The sequence below is a fragment of the Callorhinus ursinus genome, unplaced genomic scaffold (genome assembly GCF_003265705.2).
Source record: "Callorhinus ursinus isolate GAN/ISIS: 27379988/994484 unplaced genomic scaffold, GSC_fseal_2.0 scaffold18, whole genome shotgun sequence".
Lineage (NCBI taxonomy): Eukaryota > Metazoa > Chordata > Mammalia > Carnivora > Otariidae > Callorhinus > Callorhinus ursinus.
In genome coordinates this window covers 8016965-8030787 of record NW_027397080.1, presented here as the reverse complement: position 1 = coordinate 8030787, position 13823 = coordinate 8016965, and the positions used below count along the sequence as shown (strand labels likewise).

The window sequence follows — 13823 nt, the reverse complement described above, 5'->3', positions numbered from 1 at the left end:
GGTCCCAGGCAGGCGATCACAATCCAGCACGTAGGGACACAGGCCATGTGCCAAGGGAGCACTGGGGAGGGAAGCAAAGTCGCATTTGAAGAGTCTGGGCGGGCCTCCCAGAGGAGGTGACATCATCAAAAAGATGAATGGAATTGGCCAGGCAGCAGTCCGAGGGAAGGAGGGGAGGGCACTCCCAGCCAAGGAATAAGCAGATGCAAAGCACTGGCCCAGTGCCGGCAGCCTAGTGAGCAGTCCGTAAATGTGAGGTATTATCGCTGTGGTGGACTTATCATCATTACAATGATTAACCTGGGCTTCTTTCTTCATATTTTTCCTATCTTAAAGGTAGTTCCTGGGGCACCTGGGTGGCTCAGTCGTTAAGCATCTGCCTTCGGCTCAGGTCATGATCCCAGGGTCCTGGGATTGAGCCCCCGCATCGGGCTCCCTGCTCAGAGGGGAGCCTGCTTCTCCCTCTGCCACTCCCCCTGCTTGTGTTCCCTCTCTCGCTGTGTCTCTCTCTGTCAAATAAATAAATTCCTTTTCTTTTTTTTAAAGGTAGTTCCTACAATGAATATGAATAAATGCCTAATGTTGCTGAGCTTTTCCTCACTATAAAAGGGTTGTGCTGAAGACCAGGGGTATGGCATCCACAGAGCTCAGCCAGAGTAGCTAAGACTAGCCCTGGGCCCCCCATGGGAAGGGGCCTTGTTCTCCCTCTCTTCTTGGCCTGCCCCTGGGGTTGCTATGCCTGAGGGACATAGGAGGGAACACTTTGGGGTCTTTAAAGTTGAGAGGCAACAAAGCAGGGACTTGGGTAGACAGGGTCAGGGAAGTCCAGAGGAACAGCTTCAAGGCCTGGCTAGAAATGCACGCTCCCTCCTCCCTGGGTCTTCTGTGGCCTCTCAAAACAGGCAGGTACTAGAGATGGATACCTCAGAGAGAGCTCTGTGAATCCCAGCTCCACTAGCTCTGGGCCCCTGGGCAACTGACTTCACCTTTCTGAAGTTTTTGTTGCTTCAACTTTACAAGCGCATTAAGATAGGTACGAGAATTTCCAATGCGCGCTCCTGGTTATAGCTACATAAGTAAATAAACAACAAATCCCAGAAATAACACCCAATAACAGAATGTATAAATAACTAGCAGTATATTCCTAAAATGGAATATTATTCAATCGTAAAATAAGTTATAGGTACACCAGCAATAGAAATGCATTTTAAAAAACAATGCTGTGTTGGGGGCGCCTGGCTGGCGCAGTCGGTGGAATGTGAGACTCTTGATCTCGGGGTGGTGGGTTTGAGCCCCACGTTGGGGGTAGAGATTATTTAAAAATAAAATCTTAAAAAAATGCTATGTGAAAAAAGGGAGTCACATAATTATAGAACGATTCCATTTGCACACAAAAAAAGCAAAACTAAACTAAACAATATATTATTTAGGGATGTATACCAAGGTGGTAAAACTAAGAGAAAATCAAGGAAATGATTAGCACAATTAAAACAAAATTCGGGCAAGTGGTCTTTCGGGATGGGGAGGAGGCTGCAGGGAAGGCATGTGGAGGGTCTCAAAGGTACTAGTATGGGCCTAGTTTTTAAATTAGCTAGTGGACACATGGATATTTTATTGTTATTACTATTATCCAGGAAGCTGTACCTGTATAGCAATGAGACTTTTTGGCTATTACACTAACACCTACCTTATAGGATGCATGCCTATGACAAGGCAGAGAAAATGTAAGTGAAGTATTGGTACACAGTCAGCTCTCAGTTTTGAGGGCTTTGGGTCCCTGAGCCTCAGTTTCCCCATCTTCAAAGTGAGCTGGTGACACTGCTGAGGCTTTGTCCTCTAGCTTGTGGGTTTTGTGTTCCCCTTTTAAACACACACACACACACACTTGAGGGCAGGTGTCAGGCCCCATCCTCTCACCAAAAAGTCTCCCCTCTGCCCTAGGTCACTGGTGGTTTCAAAAGTGGCAAAGGTGGCTTCTGGTGCCCTGGAATGGAAGCTCCTGGTCCCCGTTCCAGTCCTCTCCAGATGGGGCAATTAAACCTTTTCTGAGTTTCTCCAGGTTAAAATGGGCCTAGCAATCTGTCTTCCTCACCTAAACCCACGGGTAAATAATGCAAAGTGCTGTGCTCTAGTGAGAGCCCATGACTGACCTGGGACCTAAAAGCATCCTCACGGCGGGGGTGGGTGCATCCGTGAGCTGTGCAAGAGAATGCTGTGTGAACATTCATGGTGATTGGTGTAAACGTGCCTCTTTGCCTGGTTTTTCGCCTCGGTCACTGTGTACTTCCTGACTGTACTTTTCTATCCTGGTGGGTGTCCTCACCACGGCCCCACCTCCGTGTACCTGTTCCAGTCACGGTGTACCTGTTGAGTGTTTCTGGCTCAATCTGAAAGGTGCCTGTCTCTGCAACTAAGGACCTACCTCCAAAGGTGCGTGGACCGACCTCTGTGTGCCTGATTCACTCAGCGCGACCGTGACTGTACGGGGGTCAGTCGGGGCGTACTTGGCAGGCGCTCCTAGCTCTGAACGTGCGTGGCTGTACGGGTCCTCGCATCGCCGTGCGCACCCCGGTGAGTCCGCGCGCACCTGGCTCGGCCCGCGCCTCCCTGACGCCTGCCGGGAGGTGCGCTCCGGTCCCGCAGACGTCGGGCGCCGCCGCCGCCGCCGCCACCGCCACCGCCACCGCCACCGCCACCGCCGCGGCCGCGGCCCCGCACGTCCCTGCCCCCTTTCGGGCCCGGCGCGTCCGAGCTGCGGGGGCGGGGGCGGGGCCGGAGGCCGGGGCGGGGCGGGGCGGCGCGGGGCGGGGCGGTGCGGGGGCGGAGCAGGAAGGGGCGGTGGCTGCTCCGCCCCCTACCGCCTGGGTCGGCTGCCGCCTCCCCTGCCCGGCTTCCGCGTCACGGTGCCGAACGCCACCTGCCCGCTCCGTATAAAGGCGCCACCGGCCTCGCCCCCAGGACTCGGCCCCATGGAGACGCCGCGGGCCGCGGCTGGCGCTCGGCGGGGTGAGGCGCGCGGCGGGGCGGGGGCGCGGGCCCCGGGGAAGGGCGGGCGGCGCGGGGAGGGCTCCGGCTGAGACTGGCCGGAGGGGAGGGACGTGGGGCGGGTCCCCTCCGATCTCGCCGGTCCTCGGGAACCCCTCCAACTTAGCGCAAGTTGGGGGAGCCTGGGCGGGGGGGCCAAGGTCCAGAGGGGAGCCGAGAGAGCGCGGGGCTCGGGGCCGCGACAGCCTCCGCGTCACCCGCGCCCGGCGGCCAACCAGAGTTTCCCAGCAACTTTTCTCGCCGGTGGGTCACCCCGGAAACTTCCCCCTTCCCGGCCCGGGAGCCCGGCCGCGAGCCCTGCGCCTCCTGGGCCTGCGCTCGGAGCGCGGGGCGAGCGGAGGCGATGGCCTCAGCGGGGAAGCCCCCGGCACCCCCTCCCCCCCCACCCCAGCGCACTTCCAGCCCCGGGTTTCCATCTGAGAGCCCCGCCCCGCAGCTGTGGGGGCGCGGCGACGTCCTGCGAGGCCTCCCAGGAGTTCTGGGTCCCCTGGGTTGCCGTGGGGCTGGGGGCGGGGTAGGAGGCGGAGCCAGACTGCCTAAGTTCAAGTCTTTGCACCACCAGCTAACAGCTGGATGACCTTAAGTTCTTGAAGTCTGTGGCTCAGTTTCATCCTTTATAAAGTGGGAATGATGACTCCTAGCTGGGACAACTTTTGAGAGGGTAGGAGAGGTGACACATGCAGATGGTTTTGCCTGGTGCCACCAGTGTGGCCTCAACCTGTTGGGTAGGGTAGGGGCTGGAGAGGGGTGGGAGAGAGCCACTCCCATCTCTAATTCTTACGGTTGTCCTACAGGAGCTGTGACAGGTGCCTTCCATCAGTCTGAGCTGTGAGTGGCAGGTGGAGAGAGGTCCACTCAGAAAGTCAGCCCCACCATGAGTCTGTGGGAACTTGACAGCCACAGCTGCCAGGGTACCCCGAGGCCAGCTCAGGAGCCCAGCACTGAGGAGACATCGGCTGTGGAGCTGCAGATGAAGGTTGATTTCTTCCGGAAGCTAGGCTACTCATCCGCTGAGATCCATAGTGTCCTGCAGAAACTGGGGGTGCAGGCCGACACCAACACAGTGCTGGGCGAGCTGGTCAAACATGGGTCAGCAGCCGAGCGGGAGCACCAGGCCTCCCCGGACCCCTGCGCTCAGCCCCCCCTGGTTCCCCGGGGTGGGGGCACCCCCAAGGCACCCACCCTGGAGCCCTCACCCCCAGAGGAGAACAAGGAAGGCAGTGACCTGAGACCTGTGGTCATCGACGGGAGCAACGTGGCCATGAGGTACGTGTCACTTCCAGGGCCAAGGCCAGGGCCTGTGGTGGAGAATGGTGGCCTTGTGTCTGTGCCTATCTGGTAGAGGGGCCTTCAGGAAAGAGTTTGAACTGTTCTCCCAGACTGATCAAGAGGAAGGGAAAGCCCTTTATTGAGGCTCTCCCTTAATCCTTATGGCTTCTTGGAAGTGGGTTTGTTAGGCATGTTTTAGGGATGAGGACAGGGGCTCAAAGATGTGCCTGTGGGCACACACCACTGGTAAGTGTTAGAGCAGGGATGTGAACTTGGGTCCTTCTGTCTCTGATGTTCACCTTGGGCTCTTCATCTCTCCCTGAAGACCATCACTCAGTCTCAGTTCCTCTCCTGCAACATGAGGCAGTATGGTGTAAGGAATTAGACTGTGGGGTCAGCTCGTCCATGTCGGAGCCAGTCACTTAATGTCTTGGAGCTTTCTCTCATCAGTCCCCTCCTCAGATGACATTGTGAGGAGCGGAGGCACAGAGCCTGGACAGAAACACAAGCTCAGTAAGCAGTAGTTGTTACTACTGTTACTTAGGGGTCTGGGGCCCCTGAGGCCTTGTTGTGCCAGACCTGGACTCCTGAGGAAGCAGGCCCGGGTACTGGGACCTTTGTCACTGTGACTAAGAGTGAGCTCCGGGATCTGGCTTACATGGGGCATGGGGGCGGGGGACGGGGGGGGGGGGGGGGGGGGTTGAGCGTGGGCAGGTCAGCTGTGACTTGGGTCACCTCTGCTTCAGCCAAGCCACCTTGACTAGACTGGGCCTAGGGACCCCCCAGGGTCTCCCAGGTGGGCTGCCTGAGGCTTCAATGCCCTTGGCCCTTCCCACTCCCAACCCAGCTGGGCCAAGTCAGCTGTCAGACTGATCCTGGCCCAGCTCAGTCTTCCTGTCTCTGAAATGGGTTGAGGGTCGGTGGGTGGTTGGGTAAAGCTGGCTCCCGCATGCTGTCGGCAGCTGGTGACAACCTTTTCTTTGAGAGGGGGGTCCCCTCTCTGGCTCCAGCAGCTTGTAGCTGGCCCAGGAGCCCTGCAGGTCAGTGACTTCTTCCCCTGGAGGTTTGAGCAGGCTGTGCTGGCCTGGGGCAGCCTGCGCTGACCATCTCCCACGCACCCCCCCCTCCCCGGGGACAGCCATGTGCTCTGTGTGTTTGTATCCTGGCAGGAGGAGGAGGGGCCTGGGCAGGAGGGGGGGTGGCCTGCAGAGCCGGCCTGGAGAGGCATAGCCGCGGGGGGTTTCTGAGCTGGGGCAGTAGCAGGAGGGGAATTCCAGCCTCACACTTCCTGTCTCAGCTGCTGCTGGGTTCCTGCCCTGCTGCCCCCTCCCCCCCAAGGGCAGACAGGCCAGCCCCCACCGTATGCAAATCGTGGGGAAATTCACCTCTGTTTCCTTCTAAGGGAATTTTTCTCCTCTAGCTGGGCGCAGCCCAGGCAGATCTCCACCTGGCTAGCCTGGCCTGGCCCTGCCCTCTATCCTTGGGTGGGAGCCGCTGAGCTGGAGTCCCCTACATCCTCACACAACTTAGCCAATGTCTAGTTAGCCAGGCTGGGGGGGCGGGGCGGGGAAGAGGCGACCTTCTGGGCAAACAGGCCTGCGGTGGGGGAGGGAGGATGTCTGGTTTTCCTGTGCCAGCAGAGCTTCCTCCATTGCAGCAAGAGGGACTAAAGTTAGCTCTAAATAGAGGCACTCCTGGCCTGGCTCGACTTGCAGAACTACTTCGTGGGTTCAACTCCTTCCAAGAGCAAGGCTCTCACTACCTGCCTATGGAGTATTTTAGGGGCTAGGACAGCTGTGAGCAGACTTGTCCCCAGCCCAGGTTTTTGATGCCCAGAGGCAGTACGCTAGCCTGGATTAAGTCCCCGAGCTTGCAGATGCTGGCCTAGGATGGGACATGTGCACATACACACATGTGTACAGATGTGGGTCCGGTTGGTGCTTGTGCAGACTGCTTACCTGAGCCAGGGAGCCAAGCTGGGGATGATCACATTCCCCTGGTCGTGGGGAGGCAGCAGAGGCCCAGCGGGGGTGGCGGGAATGTGACAGGAGAAGCACTGGGCATTTGAAGAGGAACCAGGGATCTGAGCTATCCTGGAAGGTCCGTCCAGGAAGGCTTCTCAGAGGCAGTGCTGTTTCATGTGGGTGCTGGAGGAAGAGCCGGAGTTGGCCAGATGCATCCTTGTCTCCTGTTTCCAGCCTGCCCCCTACCTCTTAACACTTTGTTCAGACTCAGATTTGGGAGCCTTTCTTTCTGCTGTACAAACTTCAGGTCTTGCTATTAAGGACTAGGAAGGCAAGCCAGGGGCCCCAGATGTGGGTTCAAGTTCTGTCTCTTCCCACTAGCCCGGGAGCCGTAGATGAGTTGCGCATCCTTGGTTTCCTTCACTGTGGCCTCGTAAGGATGAAGAAAGCAGGTGTGGGACTCATCTGGCCTCCAGTAGGAGCTTGGTGCCCACTCAGCCCCATCTGTCCCCACCGCCAGGGTTGGTACTTTGTACCTGTCTGAGCATCAGCACCGGTGGTGGTTATTAGCAAAGGCTCTGGGCTGCGTCTGTCTTCCACCATCGCTGCAACTGGTTGTGCTCTGTGGGTTGGTTTTCTCATGGGAATGAAGGGGAAAGGGGCCTTTAATGATAGGACCCTCCTCAGAGGCTTGCTGGTGATTCCGTACTAAGCACTTAGATCAGGGCCTGGCTCCTGGATCTCAGTAAATGTTAACTTTTATTATAGGCAGGCTGGTGGACGGTGGGGAGGCCCCACCACCTGGTGGGGATGAGCACTGCCTTCAGCTGGACTTTGCCTCCCCTACAATTTATGGAGACGTTCAGATTGGGAGCCCCAGAGCCTCACCCCCAGACAGCCTCCGTGCCCCCCAGCTGCCCCACCCCCATCTCTACCTTCTCTTGGGACTCTAGCTACCACCCCCACTCCAAAGCCACCCACAGGATGTGGTCGCCCATGGACTTGCCTCTTTTGTGTAACGTTTATTTTGTTTTATTTGCCAAATGTAAGCGTCTGAGCTGCTCCTGGAGGGGTTAGTGAGGGGTAGGGGCTGTTGGGGAGGGAGCTGTAGCTGGTCTCGTCCAGTGCCCCCAGCCTGGGCTTGGAGGCCTTCTACAACACCCACTGCTTCTTGGTGGCCCCCGGCCCCCTCTTAGCCCTCCCAGGAAGCCAGTTGGAACCTCCACTTTGCTGGACTGTCTCTGGCCTCAAGCAAACACGAAAGCGATGCCCCTGACATGGTCCTTCTTAAGGAGACTATAGACTGCCAGTCCCATTTGTCAGATAGGGAAACAGCCAGAGCAAGCCAGCAGCCCGTCCAGGCTTGCTTCTGGATCCAGCCACCTTTGGAGGGGGTGACATCCAGCCATCAGACCACAGCAGGGGGATGTCCCACCTCCCAGCTCTCCTGCTAACAGAGAGAGTCCCCCAGGTGGCTTCCAGATGGCCTTTCTTGCCTCAGCTCCTGCTCTCCTGAGCTGGGTGAGGAGAGGACAGGGCAGTCCAGGCATTTGGGGGAATTGGCAGTCTTGGGAGGAAAAGCTCTTTCACTTTCAGACCGAAAGGCTCCTGAGTGCCTCTCCCACTCTGTCACCGCCCGCCCCCTGTGGGACAATGGATTGTGCCTCCTTCCCCTTCGCCCTCCTCAGTCCCAGCCCCTGGGGCCTGTGTAGGACTGAACTTTAATCCATGTTTAATCCAGAGCAATCTGGTTTCTCTTCTGTTAGCCGGGGCTTGTCCCTTCCCACCCCCACCCACAGCACCGCCCAGCGGACGAGCGAGGACTGGTGACTCAGTGTGCCTGTGTACGTCTGTGTCCCTGTGGTCCTAGCACCCCCGGGTGGGGCAGGAACCAGAAGGCTCCTGGAGCCTTTCCCCCACCCCCAGGTGTGTTGCAAGCAGCCTGACCCTCCCCCACATGGGGAGCGGGTGCCGCCAGATTCCTGGGCGGCTCCTCACTGTCGGGAGATGGAACCTCAGGGAAAGTCCCTGGTCAGGCCATCCCGGACGCTGTGGGAACCAGCAGGGAATGCAGGCCTTGGGCCAGAGGGCAGTGGGCTGAGCCCAGCCACTCCGCCACCCGGGCCAGGCCAGGGGCTAGAGAGCAAGTCCCTTGTGCTCGGGGCTAGGGGAGAGTGGGCCAGCCACCCTCGCAGGCTGACCCTGTCCCTCCTCTCCTTCCCAGCCACGGGAATAAGGAGGTGTTCTCTTGCCGGGGCATCCTCCTGGCGGTGAACTGGTTTCTGGAGCGGGGCCACACAGACATCACGGTATTTGTGCCATCCTGGAGGAAGGAGCAGCCTCGGCCCGATGTGCCCATCACAGGTGGGTGGCACCTCTGGAGGGGGTGGTCTCCCTGCCCCAGCAGGGCTCCTCCCCAAGAGAGACCCTTTGGGTGTGACCAGCAACTTCTAGGCCTCAAGCAGGGACCAGCATTTCTTTTCCCAGCTTCCTCTGCGCTCAGCGCCTTCCTGCCTCAGGGTGCCTGGGGTTCCGAGCCCCTGGGCCAGGGCAGGCTCTGACCTGTCCTGCTGCTGTTCTGCAGACCAGCACATCCTGCGGGAGCTGGAGAAGAAGAAGATCCTGGTGTTTACCCCGTCCCGGCGCGTGGGTGGCAAGCGTGTGGTGTGCTATGATGACCGCTTCATCGTGAAGCTGGCTTTTGAGTCTGACGGGGTCGTGGTCTCCAATGACACATACCGGGACCTGCAGAGCGAGCGGCAGGAGTGGAAGCGCTTCATTGAGGAGCGGCTGCTCATGTATTCCTTCGTTAATGACAAGTACGGTCCTGGCCCTCGGGTCTGGGGTCCCCGGGGGCGGGGCGGGGGGGGGCAGGTGTGTCCTCGGGTGTGGGGGGTGGCTAGGGGGAGCTCTGCTGGGGCCACGGCCTTGCCTCCAGGCAGCTTTGAGAGCGAGAGGGACCTGGCACCAGGTAGAAGGGGTGGGGTCAGGCTGAGGATGGGCCAGGGTGGTGGGTGGGGCAGAAGCATCTGTGATAGGATATGGTCAGTGGTTCCCAGCACTCAGTCCCTGGTCAGTGGCCCGTGGATGGGTGCAGCCTTAGATTCAGATTTCCAGGTTGCGGGCCTCCCACTGCCTCCGGAGCTCCCAGCATGAAAGCTGCTCCGATGGCCCCTCCAGCTGGGGCCTCCTCCCCTCCCTTGGGGCATTCCCACCCGGAGGGCCCAGGGATGTCCTTCCTGCAGGATGATCACCAGTTTTAGGAGCTGCTCTCCCTCCCAGTTCTTCCTGGTGAGGCGTTCCTCCTGGTGAGGCTCGCTGTCCAGCCCCCCTGCCTGCTCAGCACTGGGAAGCTCCCTTCACGCCTCCCACCTCCTCTGCAGGTTCATGCCCCCCGATGACCCTTTGGGCCGTCATGGGCCAAGCCTGGACAACTTCCTGCGCAAGAAGCCACTCACAGCAGAGCACAGGAAGCAGCCATGTCCCTACGGTAAGACACCTGGGCCCTGATTCTTCCTCACGGAGACCACCCAACTGTGAGTTTCCTGTGCCACCCCCTTCCCTCTCCCAGCCCCGGTTCTGCAGCCCCCCGCCCAGAGACCCCCTTACTGTCTTGCAGGGAGGAAATGCACCTACGGGATCAAGTGCCGATTCTTCCACCCGGAGCGGCCGAGCCGCCCGCAGCGCTCTGTGGCTGACGAGCTTCGTGCCAATGCCCTCCTCCCCCCCTCCAGGGCCCCCGGCAAAGACAGAAGTGGCCAGAGGCCCTCACCCTCGTCCCAGCCCGGCCCTGGGCCCACAGAGCATGAGCATTGCAGCCTGGACGGGAAGAAGCTGGGAGCCCAGGCATCCCCAGGGCCGCACCGAGAGGCTCTGACACAGCCCTTCGCCCCTGCCGGCAGGAGCCTCCCGCCTAGTGGGGGCAGTGGCAGCAGCTTTGGGCCCACAGACTGGTTCCCACAGACGCCAGAGTCTCTCCCATACACGTCCCAAGAATGTCTGGACTCGGGCATCGGCTCCCTGGAGAGCCAGATGTCCGAACTCTGGGGAGTTCGCGGAGGGGGCCCTGGTGAGCCCGGCCCACCTCGGGGCCCTTATGCCGGCTACAGCCCCTATGGGGCCGAGCTCCCAGCCGCTCGGGCCTTCTCTGCCTTTGGAGGGGCCGTGGGTGCCGGCCACTTCAGTGTCCCTGCTGACTATGCCCCCCCGCCGGCTGCCTTTCCACCTCGAGAGTACTGGTCTGAGCCGTACCAGCTGCCCCCGCCCACCCCAGTCCTGCAGGACCGGCAGGTGCCAGGCCCGGGGGCTGACAGGGGCCCATGGGGCGGGGCTGGCAGCCTAGCCAAGGAGCGAGCCAGCGTGTTCACCAAGCTGTGTGGGGTCTTCCCCCCACACCTGGTAGAGGCTGTGATGGGGCGCTTCCCGCAGCTCCTGGACCCCCAGCGGCTAGCTGCGGAGATTCTTTCTTACCAGCCCCGGCACCCCAGTGAGTGAGCCGGCTGTACTGCGGCAGCCGCCCCCAAGGCTGGACTGAGGGAGGACTGAAGTAGGGAAGGGAACCCGCAAACCAAAGAGAACTGTAGGATTGGTTCTGGCCCCCCGGCGCCTGGAGCCGGCTGCTGAGTGGGGCAGGAGCGATCGCCCTGTTGATGCACATTGTATCTGTAGTTTAAGGAGACGCTGCCGTAAAGGCATCAGTCCGTGGCTGAAGCCCAAACCCCCCTTTCTCTCAGAGGGCGGGGAGGGAGGCGGTGGGGAGCAGAGGCCTGGGCTGGGGGCCCTGTGCACGGCCCCCCACCTCCGCCCCGTCCCTGGGATGCCGGCCTCGGCTGGCTAGTTAGGCACCGTGTGCCTGCCCTCCAAGGGCCCCTCCTGTACGCCAATGAGGCCTCATCGGTGCTCTTGCAGGGCACCAGGCTTCATGTTAGTAAGCAAGATGCTTCTTAATAACCCACCTTCTGTCCCACTCTGTTCACCTGTCTGCTTGCCCCCACCAGGGGTCAAGGGTCTTCTGTCCCCACCCTCTCTTCCCCTTCCTCTATGCTCCGAGTCACCTCTCCCTTCCGCAAGAGTGGGGACGCGTGTATGTATGTGTACAGGTAGAATGTTAAGTACTTTAAGTGTAAGTCCTTGCCTCCTTTAACATGTCAGTAAAGTACAATGTGACCCCTTTAAGAGATGATGGTCTTGGTTGTACTTGGGGGTTGAGCCGGCCTTTGAGCAGTGGAAGGTCAGCAGGTGTGCACCTGACCCAAAGCGCTCAGTCCCTTGGGGGCAGGGCCTTCCTTACTGAGGCCGTGGGCCAGGACTTGAGAGGAGGTGGGGGAAAGTTGGGGAGTTGAAGTCCTGCGGCTGAGGGGTGGCAAGGGGTGGCAAGGTTTGGGGGCAGGGGGCGGCATTGGGCTGTTCCCCTTTTCCGTCCTGTGACCAGAGCTGAGGACAGAAAACCATCTGGCTAAGAGGGCTTCCAGGATAGTTGAGAAGGTGGTGCGGGAGCCCTTGGGTGCTCAGCTCTGGCCCCACCTTCCCAGGCACTGCCATGTTCTAGACGTGGAGCTCCACCAGAGTGGAGCAGGGGGTGCAGAACAGCCTGGAAAAGCGACACCGCGGTAGCCTCCACACGGGAGGCTAGGGGTCCTGGACCCAAACTCAGGAACCAGCTCTGCCACCGGATTCACTTGGGGCAAGTGACTCCCCCTCTCTGGGCCTCTGTTTCCTCATCTGTGAAGGGATAATAACGGTACCTACCTTACAGGATTGTAGAGAGGACGGGAGAGTATGCATGTTGACCACATGACCCAATGCCTGGCACATAGTAAGTGCTCATCAGAGGGCCTCTGGTGGTGCTCTCTGTGGGCTGTGTTCACCTCACCATCTCTACCTTCTCAGCGGCCCCTAGAAGGAAGGAAGCCAGGCAGGAATATACAGTTTTCTCAGATGAAAAAATGCGATATAAATGCTACAGATTTTAAGTGAAAAGCTGGGCTGTCGTATGATCCCTGAACACCATCAGCAAGAGAAAATGGAAAAAATAGTTTTAATAATTTAATAATTCTATATCTGAACATCTCACCTAATCTGTACTTATTGTGAAGCTTTTATAGTATTTTTTTTTTTTTTTTTTTTTAGAAACTGCTTTACCACAGAACACCTGCACAGCATGCCACATTGGCCCTCTCCCTGCATGCTGGGCCCCCACTGTGTTCTTCACCCTGAACTTTTTTTTTTTTTAAGATTTTTTATTTATTTATTTGAGAGAGAGAGAAATAGCATGAGAGGGGAAAGGGTCAGAGGGAAAAGCAGGCTCCCCGCTGAGCCGGGAGCCCGATGTGGGACTCGATCCCAGGACTCTGGGATCATGACCCGAACCGAAGGCAGTCACTTAACCAACTGAGCCACCCAGGCGCCCCACCTTGAACTTTTTTTTAAAAAAGATTTATTTTGAGAGAGCGAGAAGGAAAGATAAGAGCGAGTTGGGAGAGGGAGAAAGAGAATGTCCAAGACTCCCTGCTGAGCGAGGAGTCCAACGCGGGGCTCGAGCTCCCAGCCCTGAGATCAGGGCCTGAGCTGAAATCCAAACTCGGACACTCAACCGACTGCGCCACCCAGGTGCCCCACCCTGAACATTCTTTAGAACCCGGCATTTAAAGCAGGGACCCAGGCGCAAAATGGGAACGATCTCCACAAATGTTATCTTGAAGCCCCCACACATGCTCTTCAAGGTACCCCATGCCCATTGGCTTCCAGCCTCCTTGGAAGGTTTTATCTGCACAAAGAAATGTCATTGCCTTCCTTATAAAATATTTTCTCCAATAGAATACTGTATTCCAGATTAAAAGGCTATTTATGGGTCTTCGTTTGTTTCTATGGGACAGGAAGCTAAAAGACCAGACTGCAGCCAGGCTGAGTGGTTTGCCTGAGGGCAGGCTGGTGTAGGCCCTCGAGTTTGGGGCCCTGGCTCTACACACACCGGAAGAAGGAAGGACCCCCAATACTGGTTTGCAACAACTCTCAGGCCCGGGAGGGAAGGAGGCAGGGGGCGCCCTTGGCCCTGCACCCACCAAGCCCCCTCCGTCTGTACCCCATGTGGGATGGAAAGGCCCGGAGGCCTCGGGAATGGCCTGGAAGAAGTAGGGTGCCTGTGCCCCTCTTCCCATCCCACCAGCCAGCTGTCCCTAGATTCGGCCCCTGACCAGAGTGGAGCTTTTGGGGTGTGGGGGGAGGGTCCCCCAGGCAGGTGGGCGGTGGGGCGCAGGTCCAGGCCTGGAGGGGCTCGTGTCTGTCCCCCGCTGGCTCACTGACAGGCGCCTGCTGAGGCTCGAGTTAGCCCGGGACCCCGTGGGCCTGCGCCCGCATGCTGTGCTTCCCCACCGGCCCTCCAGCACCCGGAGCCGCTCCTCCGGGGCTCGCTCTCAAGCTGGCTGCCAGGCGCAATGCCCAGGACTTGGGTTTTAACTAGAAGTTCTCCCAACCACCTCCTGCCCGGCCCGCTGAAGCACCTGCCCTCACAGGGTCTCGCTCTTCCCGCCTACCCAAGGGACGATC

At 58.9% G+C, this 13823-nt stretch overlaps 2 protein-coding genes across 3 annotated transcripts in view; one reads left to right on the top strand and one right to left on the bottom strand.

Annotated features, from left to right (window-relative positions):
• The first annotated feature begins 2873 nt into the window (after nt 1-2873).
• On the top strand, nt 2874-11453 carry ZC3H12A (zinc finger CCCH-type containing 12A). Its single transcript, XM_025856496.2, has 6 exons — nt 2874-3006; nt 3840-4311; nt 8503-8642; nt 8863-9097; nt 9662-9768; nt 9898-11453. Exons 2-6 carry the CDS (start codon nt 3920-3922, stop codon nt 10770-10772), a joined length of 1749 nt encoding a protein of 582 aa, XP_025712281.1. The 5' UTR covers nt 2874-3006; nt 3840-3919; the 3' UTR covers nt 10773-11453.
• Nucleotides 8887-13823, bottom strand: part of MEAF6 (MYST/Esa1 associated factor 6) — a 32727-nt gene continuing 27790 nt past the window's right edge. The window contains exons 6-7 of one of the 2 annotated variants that reach the window (XR_012381287.1): nt 12027-12173; nt 8887-9023 (exon numbers count right to left, since the gene is read on the bottom strand). Coding sequence is in view for 1 of the 2 variants with exons in the window: in XM_073902887.1 (XP_073758988.1) it covers nt 12164-12173 (10 nt within the window). In the remaining variant the exon portion in view is untranslated. Of the gene's footprint in view, nt 9024-11650; nt 12174-13823 lie in introns of those variants that run through there. The other variant, XM_073902887.1, reaches the window with a different exon arrangement.